General features: G+C 41.6%; 1 protein-coding gene and 1 long non-coding RNA gene across 3 annotated transcripts in view; one reads left to right on the forward strand and one right to left on the reverse strand.

The window, feature by feature from the left end:
- The window catches only part of LOC309551536 (dihydroxyacetone phosphate acyltransferase-like), a 145,129-nt gene extending 131,100 nt beyond the window's left edge, over positions 1-14,029 (forward strand). For both annotated transcript variants that reach the window (XM_082252161.1, XM_082252160.1), the window contains exons 12-16: positions 1,099-1,233; positions 7,451-7,550; positions 10,911-11,004; positions 12,606-12,667; positions 13,769-14,029. In XM_082252161.1, the coding sequence (XP_082108287.1) occupies positions 1,099-1,233; positions 7,451-7,550; positions 10,911-11,004; positions 12,606-12,667; positions 13,769-13,806 (429 nt within the window). In that variant the 3' untranslated portion in view covers positions 13,807-14,029. The remainder of the gene's footprint in view (positions 1-1,098; positions 1,234-7,450; positions 7,551-10,910; positions 11,005-12,605; positions 12,668-13,768) is intronic.
- LOC309551537 overlaps positions 1-22,941 on the reverse strand; it is a 68,742-nt gene that overhangs the window by 41,623 nt on the left and 4,178 nt on the right. Inside the window, exon 2 of the long non-coding RNA XR_014225091.1 lies at positions 16,269-16,967. This is a non-coding gene — a long non-coding RNA (uncharacterized lncRNA). The remainder of the gene's footprint in view (positions 1-16,268; positions 16,968-22,941) is intronic.

The raw sequence follows: 22,941 nt of genomic DNA on the forward strand, positions 1-22,941 counted from the left end.
TGGTCTGGGGCTGCATAAGTGCTGCTGGCACTGGGGAGCTACAGTTCACTGAGGAAACCATGAATGCCAACATGTACTGTGACATACTTAAGCAGAGCATGATCCCCTTCCTCCGGAGACTGGGCCGCAGGGCAGTATTCCACCATGATAACGACCTCAAACGCACCTCCAAGATGACCACTACCAAGAAGTTGAGGGTAAAGGTGATGGACTGGCCAAGCAGGTCTCCAGACATAAACCCTATTGAGCATCTGTGGGGCATCCTCAAATGGAAGGTGGAGGAGCGCAAGGCTCCACCAGCTCTGTGATGTCGTCATGGAGAAGTGAAAGAGGACTCCAGTGGCAACCTATTAAACTCCATGCCCAAGAGGGTTAAGGCAGTCTGGAAAATAATGGTGGCCACACAAAATATTGACACTTTGGGCCCAATTTGAACATTTTCCCTTAGGGGTGTACTCAATTTTGTTGCCAGTGGTTTAGACATTAATGGCTGTGTGTTGAGTTATTTTGAGGGGACAGCAAATTTTCACACTGTTATACCAGCTGTACACTCACTACTTTACATTGTAGCAAAGTGCAATTTCTTCAGTGTTGTCACATGAAAAGATATAATAAAATATTTACAAAAATGTGAAGGGTGTACTCACTTTTGTGAGATACTGTAATTTTTGGTGAGATACTCCCAATAGGAAATCATGTCGAAAGGGATGCAGGCCCAGCCCTGCAGGCACACAGCTGATTATTAATTATAAAATCACTCCCATTAAACCCACTTGGATACAGGGGGAATATTTTTTTCTCAAAAAAGTGGAGTTATGCTTGAAGTGTACATGAAGTCTTATACTGTGTAGTAGAGCATAGAACTGAATAATGGCCCGAAGCATCCATCTTCTAAATCAGTGGCCTCAATATTTCTTTCTAATTCTATAATTTAAAAAAAAAACTATAGGGTTGTTCTAATGTATGTCATGATTGATCTGACAGCTGTTATATATTTGTTTGTAAGAATATTGATAAACTATGTTATACAAAAGAATAGTGTTTACCAAAATATATGTACAGATAATTAAGTGCATACTTTCAACTCATTTTTGACAGGACTTCGATGAAGGCTGCTTCTTACTTGGCAAATATAATGCTGTCCACGTTACATCTGATGAAATTATATCACCTGACACCAATGTGACTGTCTTTTTATTCAAAATGTTGCATCCTCTTCTGGAAGGCTACCAGGTATAGGAGTGCTCAGTGTGCTGCAATTTCAGTCTGGATCTAGCTGCATGGCTAGAGACATCATTGTACAACATTTATATAGGAATAATAAAAAAAATGAGGATTGAATATTATTGTTATGAAGTAAAGAGTGTATAAATGAAATTTCTCTTTCGTCCACCGACGGACGTAGCTGCTGCTTTAAATCATAGACGGATGGGTAATAAGCCCCTCCCACTAGGAGTGACCAAGTAGAGCCAAAGGCTTTGACACGCCCAAGGGGGCAGGGTCCCTGGGTTATTACCCCTGGCCTCACCGTTGCATCTTCAGTTTTAGCTGCCCGGTCTTGGGAGAATTATCGCAGACTCTGCAATTTGTAGGTGATGCAAACCTGGGCGTTCTTCCGCTTGCGGCCAGAGCGTCAGTGGTAAGTGTGCTCATCAGACGTGCGGTCCGACTAAAGCACTGGTCGGCCGACCAGGCTTCTAAGAAGCTTTTGGCGGATCTTCCCTTTCAGGGTGATCGCCTTTTTGGTTCCTCCTCGGATGACTTGATCACTGGGGAAAGAGCACACTTCTTCCTCACTCGACTAATAGTAAGTCTCCGTAGCGTAAGCAAGGTCCTTCCTTTACAGCTCTGAAGCGTCTTTTTCGTGCGACCGTGTCACAGAAAACCAAACAGACTTTGGGCAGAAAAGGATCCGGGAAACGGTGGGCTGGTAAGCCGAAATCCTCTGCCCCCAGCACTTCCAAGAAGACCCCTTCTGCCTGAAGGGGCGCCCCACCCACTTCAGGGCTGGGGGATGTCTCCATTTTTTTCACGGATCCTTGGACCTCACTGTTGCACGACAGGTAGGTCCACGAGGTAATTCAGTCCGGGCACAAGATAGAGTTTCATTCCCGTCCGCCAGACAGATATTTTCCCTCCCCAGACTGCCTTGCGGGTCTGCAGGAAGCGATTCAGGATATGCTGTCACAAGGCGTGATTCTACTAGTTCCTCATCAGGAACGCTTTTGAGGGTTCTATTTGAACCTGTTTATCATTCCACGGAAGGAGAGCAAATTGCATCCAATCTTGGACCTCAAAACTCTGAACCGCTTTGTGCGCGTCCAGAAATTTTACATGGAGTCCCTACGGTCAGTGGTAGCGTTCTTGCATCAGGGGGACCTGCTCGCCTCGATCGATATCATGGATGCCTCTCTCCATGTCCCTATTTGCCAGGGTCATCAACGATTCCTCCGCTTCGCGGTGGGCAAGGACCATTTTCAATTTGTGGCGTTACCATTTGGTCTAGCCTCTGCTGTCAGGGTCTTCACCAAGGTTACATAGTTACATAGTAGGTGAGGTTGAATAAAGACAATAGTCCATCTAGTTCAACCTGTGTAGGTGTGTGTGGCCGTAATCATCTCTCATACCCCTAAATGTTCTGATCCTTGAGATGTACGTCTAAGAGTCTTTTGAGAGCCACCATACTTCCCGCAGAAACCACCTCTTGTGGTAGAGAATTCCACAATCTTGTAGCCCTAACAGTAAAGAACCCCCCACGTTGCCTGAGGTTAAAACACTTCTCCTCTAATCGCATTGTATGCCCTCGAGTCCTCATGCAATCCTTTCGACTGAATGGCTTTTTTTCTATGCTGAGGTCACCATTGAGATATTTATAAATTGCTATCATTTCCCCTCTCAGGCGTCTCTTCTCCAGGGAGAATAAATCAAGCGATTGCAGATGCTCTTCATATTTAAGGTCCTCCAATCCCCTAATTAGTTTAGTTGCCCTTCTCTGGACTCTCTCCAGCTCCAACACATCCCTCCTGAGGACTGGCGACCAGAACTGGACAGAATACTCCAAATGTGGTTGGACCAGAGTTTTATAAAGTGGAAGGATTATAGTTTTATCTCTGGAATACATCCCTTTCTTTATGCATGCTAATATTCTGCCGGCTTTGGCAGCTGCCGCTTAACATTGCATGCTATTGCTTAGTCTATCCTCTACCAAGACTCCCAGATCATTCTCCATTTTTGATTCCCCCAAAGGTTCCCCCCCTAAAGTGTATTGTGCTTTTATGTTATTTTGTTATTTTGTCCAGGTCATTCTGTAGGATATCTGCTTCATGCTGTGCAGTTATTGCCCTGCCCAATTTTGTGTCATCTGCAAAAACTGATATAGAACTACTGATCCTGTCCTCAATGCTGTTTATGAATAAATTGAACAAGGTTGGTCCCAGGACTGAGCCTTGGGGGACCCCACTTACCACCTCAGACCAGTCTGAGTATGCGCTATTTATTACCACCCTTTGGACACGCCCTTTTAGCCAGTTCCGTATCCAAGAGCAAACCTTGCGGTCGATACCTGCAGACCTTATTTTATAAATTAAGCGCTTGTGGGGAACTGTATCAAACGCCTTAGCGAAATCCAGGTACACCACTGGTCTCCCCCTATCTAGCTCACAGCTCACCTCCTCGTAGAATGTTAAGAGATTGGTTTGACAAGAACGCCCATTTGTAAACCCGTGCTGATTACTGCTGATGATGTTGTTGACTTTAGCAAACTCTACGATATAGTCCCTTATCATTCCCTCCAGAAGTTTACATACTATTGATGTCAGACTGACAGGCCTATAATTACCCGGGACATACCTCTGCCCTTTTTTGAAAATCGGTATCACGTTAGCTTTCCTCCAATCCCCTGGTACATTTCCTGTCATAATACTGTCAGCAAAGATCAGGAACAGTGGTCTAGATATAGTCTTACTAAGTTCTTTGAGTACTCTGGGATGTACGCCATCCGGGCCTGGTGATTTATTTCACCAGGCCCGGATGTTAGGTGTTAGCCCCTATCCTGGCTCTGCTACGACAGAGAGGAATAGCGATTCTGGGGTACCTAGACAATCTTCTTCTCCGAGCGGTCTCGTCTGTGACATTGGAATGGGATTTGGAGGTGACCATTCACACTCTAAAGCAGTTCGGTTAGAATCTCACCCTTCAGAAATCTGCCCTGGTTCCAACAACCAGACTGGAGTATCTAGGGATGATCCTAGATTCAGCTTCGGCCAAAGGTATTTCTACCTCCTGTGAAGTTACAAAAGTTAAGGGAAGCGATTTTGTGGCTGCTGGCTGGCGACCTGGTGTCTCACAGGTCATCTATGAAGGTGCTGGGCCTGATGTGTCCTCCTTCGAGGCCGTACTATATGCTCAGGCCCACAGGAGTCTTTTGCAACAGGATATCCTTGTCAAATGGGAAAAGGATCCTCTCTCCCTGGACAGTCTGATTTGTTTGATTCTGTGATCCAAGGACTCCCTGAATTGGTGGCTCAGCTCTCCGAATTTTCTCCATGGAAAATCCTTCCTTCCTTCCAGTATTGTGGACGGTGGTGACGACAGATGCCTGTTTGACTGGTTGGGGGGGGGGGGGGGTGCTGGGCACCCTGAATGTTCAAGGCACCTGGACGTTGGAAGAGTCCAAGCTCCCAATCAACATTCTGGAACTGAGAGCATTCAAGTTGAGCCTGTTCCACTGGACGGACAATCTCAAGGAGTGTTCTGTCTGAGTCCAGTTCGACAATTTCATGGCCGTGGTATATGTCAATCATCAAGGGGGCACCAGAAGTGCCCTGTCCGCCGTGTACATTCTGGGCGTAGACAATTGGCAGATGGACTACCTGAGTCGTCAAACCCTGGATCAGGGAGAGTGGTCCCTGCATCCACAGGTAATCCACCATCTGTGTCTCCGGTGGAAGACCCCGGATGTGGACCTGTTCGCCTCCAGACAGAACAGGAAAGTTTCAAAGTTTGTGGCTTGGTCCAGAGATCCTCGGGCCAACGCAGTAAACGCCCTGGTGGCTCCCTGGAGCCAGTACAGGCTAATTTATGCATTTCCTCCGCTAAAACTTTTATCTCGCCTGCTACGCAGGGTCAAGTTGGAGGGGATTCTGGTAATTCTGGTGGCTCCCAATTGGCCCCGGAGATCCTGGTATGTCGACGTGATTTGGCTGAAGGTCGCAGGTCCGTGGACACTTCCTCTGCGGGAAGATCATCTATCTCAGGGTCCGATCTTCCATCCTGCTTTACAGTCGCTGGCTTTAACGGCTTGGCTGTTGAGAACAAGGTGTTAAAGGACAGGGGTCTGTCCGATTCTGTGCTTTCTACCTTACTCAAAGCTAGGAAGTCCACTTCTCGTATTTATCATTGTACAGTACGTGGAAAGCGTGCATTGCTTGGTGCGAATTGCTGAATCTGCATCCTAGATCCTTTGCTATCAGCACGATTCTGACCTTTCTACAGAAAGGGGTTGACCAAAATTTGGCGTTGGGCACTCGTGTCAGATCTTGGCCTTGGCTGTGTACTTCCAATGCCCTTTGGCTACGCACTCTTTGATTTGTACATTTTTTCAGGGGGTTCGCCATTTGGCTCCCCCCAGGAGGTCTCTGTTACCTCCTTGGGACCTTCATTTGGTTCTATCGATTCTTCAGAAATCTCCTTTCGAGAACATAAGACACATTTCCTTGCTCTCCTTGTCGCAGAAAGTTGCCTTTTTGGTGGCTTTCACCTCTGCGCGCAGGGTTTCTTAACTAGAGGCGCTATCTTGCCACTCTCCTTATCTGGTAATACACAGGGATAAGGTAGTGTTATGGCCTAATCTGTCGTTTCTTCCTAAGGTGGTTTCAGACTTCCATCTGAACGAAGACATAGTGCTTCCGTCACTCTGTCCGAAACCTTCACATCCTAAGGAAATTGCCGTGCATTGCTTGGATGTGGTTCGGGCGATACAGGAGTATCTGGAGATTACTGATTTTCCTTTCGTAAATCGGACTCTCTGTTTGTGAATACGGCTGGACTCCGTTAGGGTGAGGCTGCATCTGCGGTGACCATCTCTGGATGGATCAGACAGACGGTGGTGAAGGCTTATTCCCTTAAGGGCAAGTTTCCTCCTTGCTCTGTCACGGCTCACTGTACATGGGTGTTGAGTTCCTCTTGGGCTTTCCGCCATCAGTAATGCAGGTTTGCAAGGTGGCCACTTGGTCGCCTGTACATACGTTCACCAAGTTTTACAGAGTGGATGTGTTGGCATCCTTGGATGCATCCTTTGGCCTCAAAGTTTTGTAGGCCACCATATAAAGCGGAGTTCCGGACACATTTTAAACTTCCCATCATACATTACATTATCACATTTTAAAAACGAATTGGATATTTTTTTTTGGTTCGCTTACTTTATTTTTAATGGAAAATCGCTCCACTTCCTTCTTATGCGACTGCGGCCGCCGACATCATTTTCTGCTTTGCATTGACTCCTGGGAGATGAGTGTCATCAATCCCAGGAGTCAATGCACCTGCACCGGTGTCCCTCGTCACATCCGGTGCAGGTGCGTCATTCTCTGCCAACGGATGGAGAACAGCTTCTGGGCATGTGCAATGACGCGGAAGTGACGAGGGTTTAGCATTCTGGGACTGGCAAAATCCAGGAAGAGGGACACTGCGGCTTCAGCTGCCCACAGCGCAGATGGCCGCGCTGGACAAGAACTTCACAAGGTAAGTAATTCATGCTGCATGTACACTAAACTGGGGACAGTTTAGAGGATATTGTTGTTTAAATGCATTAGCCCTGACTATTGGCCGGAACTCCGCTTTAAGGAGCAGTCCACTTTTCCTTCTCCTTTATGGTTTTGCTACATTGAGCCCCAGTTGCTGCTTGTTGGGCTCCATGTTATATAGTTGGCTATGTTAGCCGTGGGAATTGCATTCTTTTAATTTTGTCCTTTCCCCACCACTCAGTGGTTACTGCTTTTGGACATCCCATCTGTCTATGATTCAAAGCAAAAGCTACATCCGTCAGTGGAAGAAAGAGATTATGGGATTTTTTATTTACCGTAAAATCCATTTCTCTGAGTCCACCGATGGACGTAGCTCCCACCCCTCTTTTCTCTGAAGAGTTGGGTTTTGGTTATTGTTCACTGCTTGCAACTAAACTGAAGATGCAACGGTGAGGCCAGGGGTAATACCCCAGGGACCCCACCCCCCTGGGCGTATCAAAGCCTTTGGCTCTACCTGGTCACTCTTAGTGGGAAGGGCTTATTACCAATCCATCTATGATTTAAAGCAGCAGCTACGTCCGTCTGTGGACTCAAAGAAACGGATTTTACGGTATGTAAAAAATCCAATTTTTCCCATATAAGCAAAGACTAACTTTAGACTACATAATGCTTTAGTGGATTTGTATTGATGCATGCTTCTTTTTGTCCAGTTAGCTTGCACCTACCTTTCACAGGAGACATCTGAGAGTTTCACTGAAAAACAATATATATCTGGTGTGAGACGTTTTGTCTTTCAAATGATTGCAACAGGTATGTAAAATGTCCGTTTACAGCAATGGAACAAAAAAAAACAAAACCTCATGTATGGAAGAAGACCCATGGTATTTGGGGATGTGAAAAATAAATGTACTCTATATGTATATTTTAATAATTTATTCCATTTTAATAAAGTATCTCTTTAACGGTATTTTGTATCTCTCCCTGAATGTTATTTGTTTTTTGAGTGAACCTGGCAGTGTAGTCAACAGGGAGGCAGTGTAAGGCTTCTTTCACACTGAGCAGACCGTATTGCGATCCGCTCCGGCACTTTTTTTTTTCACGGACACGGATGACACTTGTCCGTTTGCGGATGATATACGGACATAATGTATGTCTATGGGGATTGCGGATGTCAGCGGATGACACCGCTGACATCCAATTTTGCATCCTTTCCGTTTTTTAAACAGAAGAAAAATAGGGTTCTGTTCCGTTCCAAAAAACGGAACAGAACTGAAAGGACACAAACCGGATGTCAGCGCATGGTCATCCGCTGACATCCGCAATCCCATTGACATGCATTATGTCCGTATATCACCCGCAAAGGGATGGGGTAATATATGGACATACGGAACGCCCTTGTGAAAGAGGCCTAAATAAAGATTAATTTGCATCCATAACATTAACTATCATAATAAAAAAGCGTTTTTGTTTTGAGTTGACAAGTGACCAATGAAAAGCAGTAAAATGTCTGTAATCTGCCACAAAAAGAAGCTCATGTACTTTTTAGAGCAATTGGCTTTAAGGCAACAGAATGCTCAGATGTGAACAGGGGCCATTGAAATGAATGGGATTTGTCTCGTTGGGTGTTTTAGAGCTGAGACTTAGAGCAAAAAAACACCCAAAAATGCCTAGATGTGAATGGAGCCTTACTGACAAACTTGGTAAAGCTTTAGGTACTGTATATTTGTTACTTTTTACAAAATTAAAACAAACATGGTTGTTTAATATCTTCTAGCAAATATTTTAGCTGAAAAATAAAGTGTATGTCCAGCCAAAAGCTTTAGATTTGGATAGGGTAGGATAGCATTAGTACTAGGAGTAAGGTTTTTACTGCTATCCAGGGCTCTGCTTGTAAAGCAACCCCGACACCATCTTTGGCAGAGTCTGACCCTTCTCAGCCTCCATCTCATTGTGTGTTTTGAGGCTCCTATCACCATCTCTGATTCAGATTGAGAGACTTAACAGTTTACTCCTGGTAAGGCTGTTTTGGAACAAACTGCATATAACTCAGTTTTACAACGGATTGTTTCTTACCCTACTGATGCAGTACATACTGCAGTACTTTGCATTTAGAGGATCAGTCATCTGTTCTAGGCCTAGGTTCTTTTAGAGGTCCTATACCTGCAAAGAGTTTTTTGCTGTACCTAGAATTTAAGTTATGATAACTGGAAACAACCTATAGGATTTTGGGCCTCTCCTGAGAATGTGATGGAGCTCTTTTCCTGGGGTTAATATTGTACCAAAGTCTCCTCAATCACAAGCCAAGCCCTCATGTCATGGAGCATTTTGAATGAATGTCTGTCTTGCGCTTTACTTGTGATGGCCTCTTGTGCCTCACATGGGGACAATATCTATTCATGTGAAAACAGCAAATTGGTTATATGCCTAGGATGATGCTGATACATCCAAACAACATCTGACTCAGTTGCCTTTAAAGGGAAGTTGACTCTTCAGACCTGTTCTTGACTCTGTCATTTAGTGATGCCACTGGTTTGTCAGATTGTGCTCCTGCCTAAATGAAATAGGTCTGTGGATGAGGCAAAGGAACCCCACCTTTCTCCTTCATCTACTACAGTAGTACCTTGTAGGCATTTATAGCATAAACCCCACTCAAGCTGCAGGTTTGAAAGCCAGAGGTCCTCTATCCCCACTGCTCAGCCTTCTGCATGAATGCGTGCCTCAACTTCTGCAAGTAGGGTGCTGTTTGTTTATTCTGTTGTCTTTTGGTAATTTTCCTCCTCAATATTTGGGTGCTCAGGTCTCCCCTGTGGCTTCCATTCTAGTTATTGGAATAAGGAATCTCCATCAGCTGCACCTCCTCACCCTACAGGTATTACTGCACCTTATTGTGCATTTTCCCTGGTTTGTTTGGCCTCACTGCACCCTGTGACCTTTGATAGGCACTCTTACGCCTGCCTTTGGGAATGGTATTCCACTCAAACTTACACTTATCTTTGCGGTCTTTTGTCCCCTCACAGGTGGTTGCAACCCTTGTGGTGGTTGAATCTTCTCAGTACCATCCCTCTTTTGAGTAACTTCTCGACTTACATACCAACATTGATACGTCCTTATGGCCCACTATCCTAGTAAGGACTTGACTCCTCTGTGCTCTTTAGCAGTTCTGGGCCCTACTCATAGCACACTAGCCTTTAAATCCACCCCATTGCCATTTCCTTGCATCCCTGTTGTGGATTGTTTAGGAGATCTCTCTTGAAGAATGTCTTTTTTTTAATTTATTCTCACAGTTGCCAAGGGTCACACCAGTACCCTGCTTCATATTCTCACTAAGGGTGAATAGTGTAAGTGCAGAAGCCTTTGTGGGATCTGATCACTGGGGGATAGGTCCTCTTTGTGTGGCCGAGCTGTGGCCTTTTGGGGTAGGTGTGGCCCAGCAGCATTTTTGACTACATTGGTTGTTGGTCTGTTTTCACCCATCCAGTGTTTGTTCAACCTATTCTTTGATAGGTGGATGGATGGTCCTCCACTTGAGCCCATCGTTCCTTCAGGTAGCAGTTTATGCGATTTTTTATCCTGGCCAGTTTATGTGATTATTTGTTCTGGCCTGGAGCACCAGATTGGTCCTTGGTAGCCTCCCATTTGTTGTGGCAATTTTCAAATTTGATTTGGTTCTTTGTTATTCTACCCTAGATACAGGTGTAGATTCCTTCAGATAATCTGTTGTAGAATTACCTCCAAACTTGTTAAACCATTCCATGGCTGTTGCCCATCCCTCAGTTAGATTGCTTTTTTGATGGCCTAACTGTTTAGAAATTCAAGGGGCAAAATAGAAAATAAATTTTTTGTACTTACCTTAAAAAGGAGGCATGGTGGTTGGAGGTGGGATTATTCAGGGGCTGGCTTTAATGTTTTTGCTTGCCAGTGTCCCAGCCTCCTGTAGGCAGTAGTATACCTTTACTGTTAAAGAATTCCTAAATTCATGTGACTTTCAATGGACTTCAAGAAAAAGATTTATGGTAAGTATAAATATCTTATTTCCTTGCTCTTTCAGTATCCAATTACATGCAATACACTAATGATTTCTAATCTGGTCTAACAACCAACTTCTCAGCTACTTCTTGAATATGTAATTCCATTATACCTTTTCCAACAGTTTATTTTGTGTCTTCACAGGAACCAGCAGTTGTTATGAACCTTTGTCTTCTGATATGTTGAAGAACTCACTGGCATCTTTTGTGAAGCTAGGTGTTGTGGAGGCCAGTAAATCGTAAGAGCAATACTCTACATCTAATCTAATATAACACAATGCAGGTGTGGGTTGGTGAGAAGAAAAGTAGTGAAGCATATACATAGGATTTACTTCAGGGATTTATACTTCTTAGTGTATTAAAATTCTATCTTACCCAAGATTTGGTGTATGAATATCTGCCTTTTGATTTTAGTACAGTGCCTTCCATTTTTTTGTTATTGTGTTGTGATGTCAGTTAACCAGTTTATTGCTAGGATGATATTTTATGTCCGGTGCCAAATACACATTTTGTTGGTTTAATGTCAGTAATTAGGTATACAATTTCCTCAAATTAACTTTATAAAAGAAAAGTACCGGTAATTACTTTCCAAAAAAAGCTTATCATGTGAACAGTCATTTAAATATGCTATCCAAATTACCGACTTTGCCAACAATTTCTTAATTGAGTTCCTAAATGTGGACAAGAAGGAATATACACTTGTCTGCCTGTCCAGCGTTACTGGCCTTCTGATGATAGTAGGGAGATTAAAATGTATCCAGGGAACATGCCATTACTTTCTTATAAATTATGAAAATAAAGCTATCAACCCAGATGCAGAAAAATAATCCCTCATTTTTATGCGTACTGTTCTATCTTAACAGTACGCATTCCTTTCTAAATGGCAGTAAAAGAAATTCATGGGTCAAATGCTATTATAGCTTCATATTTATGGTGTTGGCAAAAAAAGCAGCAAGCCTTTGTTCCCCAAAGAGAATTGTGGCAAAAGCCTCAGAAAGAGCCTCTGTTTATTAGCTAAATCACAGAAAAATAACATTTCTTTCTGCTTTCCTACACTGCAACATTACCAATTTCCTAGATCAGTTTAGCCCATATTCCAACTTAATAGGTATAGCCAATTATTTTTTTCTTATGCAAACTTTTTTTTAAAAATTCACATTAAAAATTTCAAAGCTAATTCTGTTGACAGATTATGTTGTATCTAGTAAAATGTATGCTCTACAAGGTACAGTGAAAGACTTCTTGCCATTTTAATGGTCATGTGTTTAAGGTTTATGTGACATGTTATGCGTTATACGTTAAAGCAACACCCCATATAACCAGTGTAGCTTGCTTTGCATGCTACCTCTATTCCATTCATATGTTCATCTTTATATCTGTGTACTTTTATACCTGTCCTCTAACAAGTTGCTTCGTTTGCACACTGCCCTACCATCTGTCTACTAGCAAGTGTGCAGTGTGCACGCTACCTTTATACTTGTCCACTTTTAAATGTGTAAATCATTGGAACATTGATCACATAGAAAATTCTTGTGCAATTAAACTTTCAAGAGAGAAATATGGAAGGCTGCCATTGTTATCTTCCTTATAAAATAGCTTGTTCCTGGGTTGTTATGCTGACCCTCTGGCTTCATTACTTACTTACATTTACTGTAAATGAATATCAAATAGCCCCTGACTTTACCTGGTGTACAGGATTTTTGCTTTAAACATAAACATATCAAACCCATGCAGTATACAATGATTAGGATGCTCAGCTTAGAACCCCAAATGTATTTTTTTACATAATACCCTCAACCTAAACTATAATTTGGTAAATTAAAGTGTGTTTGTTTTCTAGGTCAAGTGGAACAAACTATATTGTACACAGGAAAACTGCAAAGGATATGGTGACAATACTTGGTAAGGTGGTGAATGCTTTGATCATGTCAGCCTATGTCTTTTGCCACACCATACATTAGGACATACTGTATGTTATTGCATTGTGTCTACTTATAGCCTTGTCAAGGAACTCATACGCAATTCCTAATTTGCAAAAACTCAATCTTAGGTCATTGTCTTAAGTATTTTTTTGGTTCCTGTTTAAACAGGGGTGTTTTGTCAAATGTGTTTTTTAATGGCTTTTATTTATTGTATGCTTGCACATCATCCTTAAATACTGCCCAACATTTTAATGTATATAAATGTAGTAGTGAGCTGCCACCTAGTGATAGAAATTAGGAAATTACAGGGTGCAGCTGCTGCAATCCCCAAATGTGTTCCCACTTCCGCAGTAAATCAATACTAAAATGTGTGATGCACTGCCTCTAAATCAAGGTAAAAATAATAACTAGAAAGTGACAAAAAAATTACTAAACGGGTAAGTGTTTCATATATATATATATATATATATATATATATATATGTGCCAGTGCAAATTGAATACACAAACAAACATATAATGCAATAAGGCCAATGCAATAAATAATAAAGCTTCTTATAGATTGTGCAATTAAAAAAGTCCCTATTTAATAAAGGGGCTTATAGAGATGACACCACAGTGTAACGAAAATTTTCCACTTGTGCTCCTTTCACCAGGTGAAGTGCAAGCTCACATCCATTATAGACCCCTAAGGGTCAACAAAGCATAAATGCAGATCAGTCTGATGGACCCAAACTCTGGTGTTCAGGCTCCTTTAAGAATGATGGAATTCCCTCTTCAAGATGGCTCCACACAGCTTACAAATAGGTCATAGACAACAAACAGAAAAAAAAAACAGCCTCCAATAGTGCAGTACCTGGGTTATTAGACTCAACACAGCGCACAGAACCCACTTCATAATTTGCTTGTTCGTTACCTAATAAATGTGAGTGCAATTTATGAAGTGGGTTCTGTGCAGTGTATTGTGCCCTGGTTTTCATGAATTTTATTTGTAAAATTCTTTCAAAGTTTAGAAAAAGAAGTACAGCATTATACTGAATACATCTTTTAATACTGATTCCATTATTCTTTTACTTTTGTAGAAGTGCATCAAGGAAAATTCCCAGCAGCCAGACTCTAAGGATCTTAGCCAAATTTCACATTCCATCTCCAGTGGTGGCCGCTTGACAAAAATATAATTTATTGAAACACAGAAGCCAGCTCTCAGCGTGCAGTCCATGGACAAGCTACAATAACCATGTCATTCAACAGATACCACTGTGAAATACTATATTAGGTATTCTTCTATTAAAAATGTACAGCTCAAACTAGCCTGTTGAATTTAAATTCAGTAAATGTGTCTTACTATACTAAAATTGTGCTATTGTTTTATAAAGTAGTAAAGACACTTTTCAAATATTTACTGGTTAAAAACACTTAATACTCAGTGCTAAGTCCAATATGCCATGTGAATCTGTGGGTGGAAACTTAAAGAATTGCTCCGGCTGCTGTGGAAAAATCATGGAGTAATGGTAATGAAGGAAGAAACATACAAATAAACAGCGCTCAGAGAAGTTGGTAGCAGTGGGGCTAAATGTAAGCCAGTCACCAAATCATGCAGGAAACCAAAGTCATTCAGAGACTGCCATGTGAACTTAAATAAAGTAACTTTATTCCAATCATGAACCAGTCAACTAGCCAGGAAAACAACTGAATAAAGCAGGGACAGTAATTGAGCACCTGTGTTGAGCTGTGATGTAATATTATGCATTGTCGTTTTTTGCTGCTTTTTTACTGTTTGCTTTTATCTATATATTTTTTTAAACAATTATGTCCCAAGTTAAGTATTTTTAGTAACTTCCTTTTATTATTTGTAAAATTTGTTTGTGTATAAGAAATGATGGGAGATCAGTTCTCATGTCCTTCAGTAGATCCGCCCACTCTCCTCCCCTTCAATTCACCCCACAATGCATAAATTAGCTAATTGCCTTCCGCTCCAAAACTGGACAAAGTGCATGCATGCGAAACGAGCTGTGGGGCAACCAATTTATGATTGTGGTTCATGTTGACCCTCTACGGCTCTCCACTGAATTCATCCTGCGGTCTGGTTGATGTCATTCTCGGCACGCTGCCATGTTGTTAGCACACTGTCTGTATACTGCCATCCTTCATCTCCACACTGACTCCTACTGAAGGACACACTTGATCTTTCATCACAGCCCGAGTGCAACGTAACTGGTCCTGCTTTATTCACTTGATTTTACTGATTATTACAATGGCTCTTTGACTGGTTCATGGTTGGAATAAAGTTACTTTATTTAATAAGTAACTCCACTTTTGCTGGGGAAAAAAAACAATCCCCTCTGTGTGATCTGTGTACATTGCAAGGGTTTTAACAAACTTTGTTGCAGACTCCTAACTTTTGATATTCTGAAGAAATTACTGTTGTCTGTATCCATGTGCAGAGTGAATCTAATGGGAGTGGTTTTTATAATGACGAATCAGCTGCTGCACCTGCAGGGCTCTAATGAGGAAAATGGCAGGGTCTGCATCCATTTAAACGTTAATTCCTATTGACAGTATCTCACCAAAAATGACATTCTTGTTGCAGGGGATGCCCAATATCTGACTTGTATCTTCATGCAGATTTCTGGGAAAATCTATAAACCAATCACACAAGCAGGAAATCATGTTTCTGGGGGGCTTTCTGTACACAGAATTTCAGGTAGCCATATTGAATTGCATTTTACAGAAAATTACAGTGCTGCCGATTGAAAAGGAAACATGTTTAATAACATTCAATTACACAATGACTTTGGTTTCCTGCTTGATGTGGTGACTGGCTTACATGTAGCCCCACTTCCACCAAAGGCTCTAAACATTTACTGGTGATGAATCAATCATTGTCAATAAAAACACCTGCACCAGGAAGGTTTCCCTTCGATGGATATTTGGCGAATGTCAGGTTGGCTGCTTTATAAATATGCCCCCATTGGCTATATCAATAGATTACTTTATAGGTTATATAGTATTTTGCCATTGAATTACATACTACTTTAAAAAGGAGATGGCAATAGTGTGAATAACCTTTCAACTCTCTTTGAGCACCTAAGCTCTGCTCATAGAAGGAACATTCGTAGCAGTGAATGCACAGAAAGAATGCTGTATTTCACACCAGGTAAATTATGGGCACAATTGCCATTTTCTAGCTCAGGGTAGAATGTGAGAAAATATGTTAATGTGCCATAATTAATGTTTTTATGAACTCTGGGAAAATATGATTCTTAACTAGAAATCTAATATAGAAGGACCAATGTGCATTCCTAACCATTGTATGTTGTGTTTTTTTTTTATACTATTTTCATTTATGCAAATATTTGGAAAAACTATTTTTACTAATTTCTTACCAAAAGATTGTTCTTTTTTTGTGTTTTTCATTGTTGTAAATAACTTTCAATGGCTATCAAATCCTTTTTTTTTTTTTGTAAATGATAGCAGACTAATTGTAACTATACTTTATGCAGTGTCCTGTAAATCATTTTGAAATATGATGCAATTGTAGTAAATAATAATGATGATATTGTAGTTAAAATGAACAATAACGTCTCTTGGAAGTTATATTTTATCTTCTTTTCATTGATGCGAGTTTTGAATGGGTGTCATTAGGGAGATTACTTATTTCTGAAACAGAAATTCATTGGATCTTTAAAATTTTCGAAGATGAAGGTCAAAGCAACAGGAAAAGGATAGAAGAGTTGTCCACCATGAAAGAGTCAACCTAATTCCAAAGCAAACACTCAAACTGGCATGCAGGGTATGTTTGGATATCTTGTACTGCACCAGATATTATTTGTAAAACCTTTTTTAACATATCTGGGGATGTTGGTTCTGGTTTGTCAGGGCAGATACTGACCATATGGCTTAAAGCTGACCTCCAGACAGATATAAAAGACACAAAATAATGCCGCCTGTATTTATTAATACAATCATTTTTTTTTTTTTTTCAACGAAAGTGATGTAAGTACCTGCATTTAACTTGGAATCAGCCTCTTGCATTCTTCTGGACAGTAAAACACTGACTGGGGGAGGGAAAATCAGCATGAGGAGCCACTCAATTATACTCACGTGCTAATGGGAGTATACTGATAGAAGAAAGCATAGAGAAAGAGAGATTGCTTCATCAGTGTGCCACTTTTCTTTTCACTATTTAAAGTGTTACTAAATCCACAACAGTAAAATCAGTCTGTACATGTAGTAAAGCATGCTTGTTATATTCACTGTGGAACCTAAGGGGTTGATCCTCTGCATTGAGTAAAAAGGCTGTTTGATCCTGTATGCACAGATCCTTCCCTTCTTCCACTGACTCCAGAACATGCCTGGATAAGACAGAGCCTTTGAAGTCAGGCTGCACATGCTCAGTTTGGTGTGTATTGCTAGAGAGGGTGTATGTGATCAGCACAGGACCAATTAGCACTGTCCAGACAGAGGATCAAGGGTCAGGGATCATAATAGGACAGCTCAATGCAATATGAAAATGCCTCCTACAGGCTTCACCAGGAACTTATAGCAGTCTATATACTGCTGATGGGAAAAGGTATTTAGCAGTTTATATTTACTGAAATAATTGCATTGTCATGTCCTTTGTACTGTGATAGACAGATATAGTGAATGCAGGGTCCTAGGTTTTGTAACACTTTAATCATAAGCTGGGGATGGAGGGACAAGACCTGTAAGTGTTACTAAACTGGGCAGGATTGTACAGTATGACAGAGCTGTGTAAATCCCATCTAATGGGCAGAAATATGAATGCAATGGTTGATATATAAGCTCACATATACAGTATGTATTTCATCTGTGTAGTTAGCCATTAGTTTGGAGTTCGACTTTAAAGACAGCTCCTTTAGTGAAAATTTCTCAATAAATCAGTCAGTATAAAATGGAAATTCGGGCTATCATAGTGCTTCTTGGGGGCACCATAGGCATTGCTAATTTCTTTATTAATACTGTTGCCAGTGTGGCTGGACTGAAGTTTAAATCTCTAGCCCTAAAATACATACCATGCTTGGATATAAAAAAAGAGAAGATGAAACAAGCTCCAATAATGAGTCTGGTTGCGTATAATAAAACATTATTGTTGTTGGTACCGACATGATGTTGGTATGCTTGGTTAGGTCACAACAAGGTAAGTGCGGGTGGGTGAAATAAAGCTGGCCTTTTTCAGCTGTATGACATTGTTCTATTTTGGCAGTTGACTCAAAGGATTCTATTAGAATTGCATAAGAAATGGTAAAGTATGGTATCAGAAAAACATAAGTTAAAAATACACAAGGCCCCTCTACGTGCACACAGCAGGCACATAGTGGTTCATTTACTAAAGGCAAATAGGCTTTTCACTTTGCAAGGATAATTAACCTTTTCAGGGGAATATTCCCCAGAGCTTGGTGAATGTAGTGAAGTTTCTTTTTGCAAAGAATACCTAGTTATGTGCAATAAAAATAAATAGACAGCATATTGTACATAATGGAAGTCAGCAGAGCTTCATCTTGGTCACTAAACTGTGGGGCAAATTCCCTTGCAAAGTGTAACTTCCCTTGTAAGGTGAATAGCTTGTTTACCTTTAGTAAATCAACCCCATAGTAGTTAAAGTGATAATAGCCGGTAGGTTAATTGGCTCCAGTCTTAATTGGCCCTAGTTTGTACATGTGATTTAGGGATCTTAGATCGTAAGCTCCTTAAGGGCAGGAACTGATGTGAATGTACAATATATATATATATATATATATATATATATTTAAAGCTCTGTGTAAGATGACGGCACTATATAAGTACTTGTAATCAATCAATAAATGAATATTAAGGTGTAGGTATACCCTAACAATGAACTCCTCCTATTTGCTCTCTTCTGGTCTGTTAATTATACAATAGAAAATAATTTGGGTGCTGGGTGAATTTTTGCCAGGACCAAAAGGAATTTTTCAGCACTTGCACGGTCTTTAACTGCTTCAGCTCCACAAGGTTTTACCCCCCTTAATGACCATGCAATTTTTTGTCATATGGCACTGTGTTAATTTAACTGACAATTGCGCGGTCATGCGACGCTGTACCCAAACCAAATTTATGTTCTTTTTTTTCCCACACATAGAGCTTTCTTTTGGTGGTATTTGATCAGCGCTTCGTTTTTTTATTTTCCCCGACCTGTTCTGCCCTTTTGGTCCCCAATCCTGCTCTGTCCTGTCCCTGTTTATGTATACAGTTGTTTACTATGTTAAATAAATGAGTAAATTCAAAATCAAAATTCATTGAATTTGCGAGATAATCAAACACAATATGCAAATTGACATCAAATCTAAAGAACACCAAACTGATGTTTTATGATGGGTTTCATGGAAGGATGATCACTAAGGATCCAATTTTTATTTACTGACTGCATTTGACATCTGGTCAATGTCCACTTCTCAGGTTAAAATTCCAGGGACATACTTATCTGCCATTCACTGTTAGGGTCTTTGAGTAAAAAATATATACTTTTTAATAAATGGTTTTATTACAGTGAAGCCTTCATATAACAAAAGGTATCTATGAGTCTCAACCCCATCACCCAAAATATTCCTCAGCCATGCATATCATTCCTTGATGTCCCTGGCCAACTGTACACGCTGAACCATTAGTTTATAATATGCATACAGCACTGAAAAGGTATAACTAGGCAAAACCAGAAAGGTTATGGTGAGGTGGGTAAAAAAGGACCAAAAGGCCCTCTGGTGAAACAGTAAGAAGCACAGTAGTTTCCTCAACCACTTGAGTGCCAGTTTTTTTTCTCCTAAAATTACCTTGAGTCTCAGCGAGTATTTTTCATTTTGGTGATACCTCATTTCTACACATATACATATTAGTGATTGTAGTGCAACCTAACATTTTTTTTCGACAGATAGTTCTTGAATTGGGTAGCACATTTGGATACATATATTTTTAGTCCTTTTTTATCTTATTAGGAATGAATAGTAAAAAAAGTTTTAAAAAAATGCATTTTGCTAGAATTTTTTTGTCTTAGTGTTTCAATAATTTGTACAGCCCCCATATTTACCACCAAATATGTTCAACAAAGTCTTCTCATTAAAATATTTTACATGTAACAAATGTAAATTATAATATCTACAGGCTAGAGGTATAAGGTATTCATTTCTTAGGTTCTTGTGAAACAGCATCTCTGACAGAGAAGGCCAAGTGTCAATATCTAACATACTGGTTTAACATTTGAGGAGCGCTGAGTGCTGAAACTGTGGGCACAGGTGGAATAGGGGCAACTGGAGCTGTTTTGATAAGAACACCCAGTACTCTTGGGCAGGCCCGTCGCAGCAAGGCAAGCAAACCAAGCAATTGCTTGGGGCCCTGAGCTGGCCTGGGGCCCCGAGCTGGCCTGGAGCCCCAAGACAACGACTGGTCAGTCACTTACTTTGTATCTATTTCTCCCGGATATAAAATGTACAGGGGCGGACTGAGCAGTCGGGCACTTCGGACGTGGTCCGAGGGCCCAGCCGGGAAGCCAGGAAGGGGGGGCTATAGTAGTGGATGGAGGGGAGGGGCCCGGCGCTGATTCAGTGTGAGGAGGGGAGCTGGGGAGGGGCCCGGTGGCGGCGGCGCTGCTTCTGTGTGAGGTGGGGAGGGGCCCGGCGGCCGTTGCTGCTTTAGTGAGAGGAGGAGGGGCCCAGGCTAGCGCTGGATTTCCATTGCTGATGGTGTCCTGTGTGCGGGGGCTTGTCGGCGTCGCGTACTGACATGACGTCGACGTGCCCCGCCTCCATCGGGTATGACGATCCAGTACAGAACTTCAGTGGATTCCTGCCATTGTCTTCTTCAACAAGCCCTTCATCCATCCATCCATGGCAGCGGTTTCATTGTGAGTAGTTCTTGTGGCCTGAAATCCAGCTCCACTCAATGGTCTCTCCTGTGAGAAATGATGTGTACATACATTTGCATTATCCCACACAATTTTAATAAAAATATATGATTCATATATTAAAATAGTGTGGGATAATACAAATGTATGTACACATCATTCCTCACAGGAGAGACCATTGAGTGGAGCTGGATTAGTTGCTGATGACTTGCAATTTGCAAAGGAGTTCCCTCTTCCTCAGATCCCCTGTTTCTGTTTGATTTGTGAGTAGTTCTTGTAACATATGGCCTTTATGTGAAATCCAGCTCAACTCAATGGTCTCTCCTCTGAGGAATAATGTGTGCATTTGCATTATCCCACACAATTTTAATAAAAATATATGAATCATATATTTTTATTAAAATTGTGTGGGATAATGCAAATGTATGTACACATCATTCCTCACAGGAGAGACCATTGAGTTGAGCTGGATTTCACATAGAGGCCATATGTTACAATAACTACTCACAATCAAACAGAAACCGCCAGGGATCGTCAGTATGCGACGCAGACACGCCTCCGCACACAGGACACCATGGAAATATATATATATTATACCTTTTAGCTGATAAAAAAAAAGGCTTTGCGTGTTTGCGGGGGGTCGGGGGGGGCCTCCATGTCCATTTTGCTTGGGGCCCCCAAATTCCTTCAAACGGCCCTGCTCCTGGGTTTACTGTAGCAAAAATATCCTTGCCACATACAACAGTGCCTTGCCTTACAAACTGGTTGATTGAAATTTTACAGTCACTTGAAGGCAAATAAGCAGAGGAATAAGGTCTCTAAGGGTGAACTCACACTGACACTTTAAACCAGTGCTGGGCGCAGTTTAGCCCCTTGAACTGGTTCATTTGCAAAGTGTGGGTGTTCCACAGTTCACTTGTGGTCCAGTGTGGCTTGCTTCATTTGAGTGCAAACCATACTGGAGCACATAACTCTGCATAGATGACAATGTACTGAAGCACGGGTCACTAGTCTGGTAAGCAAATTAGTGGGGAAGTCCAGAGGGAGCAGAGTAGGACTTGGGCACAGTTCAGTTTAACTTAAATTGTTAGCATAACATTAAAATGGTTATAAAGGTTCTTTTAAAAAAAATAAATAATAAACATGCCTATACTTACCTGCTCTGTGCAATGGTTTTGCACAGAGCAGCCCCAATCCTCTTCTTCTGGAGTCCCCTACGAGCGCTCCTGGCCCCTCCTCTTCATGGGGTGCCCCCATGGAAAGCCGCTTTGTGAGTACACGCCTCACATTTTTGTAAATATTTTTTATAATTTTTCATGTGACAACACTGAAGAAATGACACTTTGACACAATGTAAAGTAGTTTATGTACAGCTTGTATAACGGTGTAAATTTGCTGTCCCTTCAAAATAACTCAACACACAGCCATTATTGTCTAAACCGCTGGCAAAAAAAAGTGAGTAAACCCCTAAGTGAAAATGTCCAAATTGGGCCCAATTAGCCATTTTCCCTCCCCGGTGTCATGTGACTTGTTATTAGTACAAGGTCTCAAATGTGAATGGGGAGCAGGTGTGTTAAATTTGGTGTTATCCCTCTCACTCTCTCATACTGGTCATTAGAAGTTCAACATGGCACTTCATGGCAAAGGACTCTGTTGCCCTACATAAAGATAGCCTAGTCTATAGGAAGATTACCAAGACTCTGAAACTGAGCTGCAGCACGGTGACCAAGACCATACAGCGGTTTAACAGGACAGCTTCCCCTCAGAACAGGCCTCGCCATGTTCGACCAAAGAAGTTGATTGCACGTGCTCAGCATCATATCCAGAGGTTGTCTTTGGGAAATAGACGTATGAGTGCTGCTAGCATTGCTGCAGAGGTTGAAGGGGTGGGGGTCAGCTTGTCAGTGCTCAGACCATACGCCACACACTGCATCAAATTGGTCTGGATGGCTGTCGTCCCAGAAGGAAGCCTCTTCTAAAGATGATGCTCAAGAAAGCCCGCAAACAGTTTGCTGAAGACAAGCAGACTAAGGACATGGATTACTGGAACCATGTCCTGTGGTTTGATGGTGATGGGAGTGTCATGGTCTGGGGCTGCATAAGTGCTGCTGGCACTGAGGAGCTACAGTTCATTGAGGGAACCATGAATGGCAACATGTACTGTGACATGTAAATTAAAAAAGAATAGCGCACACATGCAAAAGAAATTACCAAATTTGAAGACAATCCATGAATAAAAATGGGGATTTGGTCCCACCATATGGCCATATAGTGCTCAAGCCCACCACTACGTCAAAGTACCCCATTATCAGTGGGTCCTACACTATCCATGAAAAAGAGATGAATCCAGCCTTTCTAACCCTTGGAGACAACACTCCT

This window comes from Pelophylax lessonae, assembly GCF_965119305.1.
Source record: "Pelophylax lessonae genome assembly, chromosome: 3".
Classification (NCBI taxonomy): Eukaryota; Metazoa; Chordata; class Amphibia; order Anura; family Ranidae; genus Pelophylax; species Pelophylax lessonae.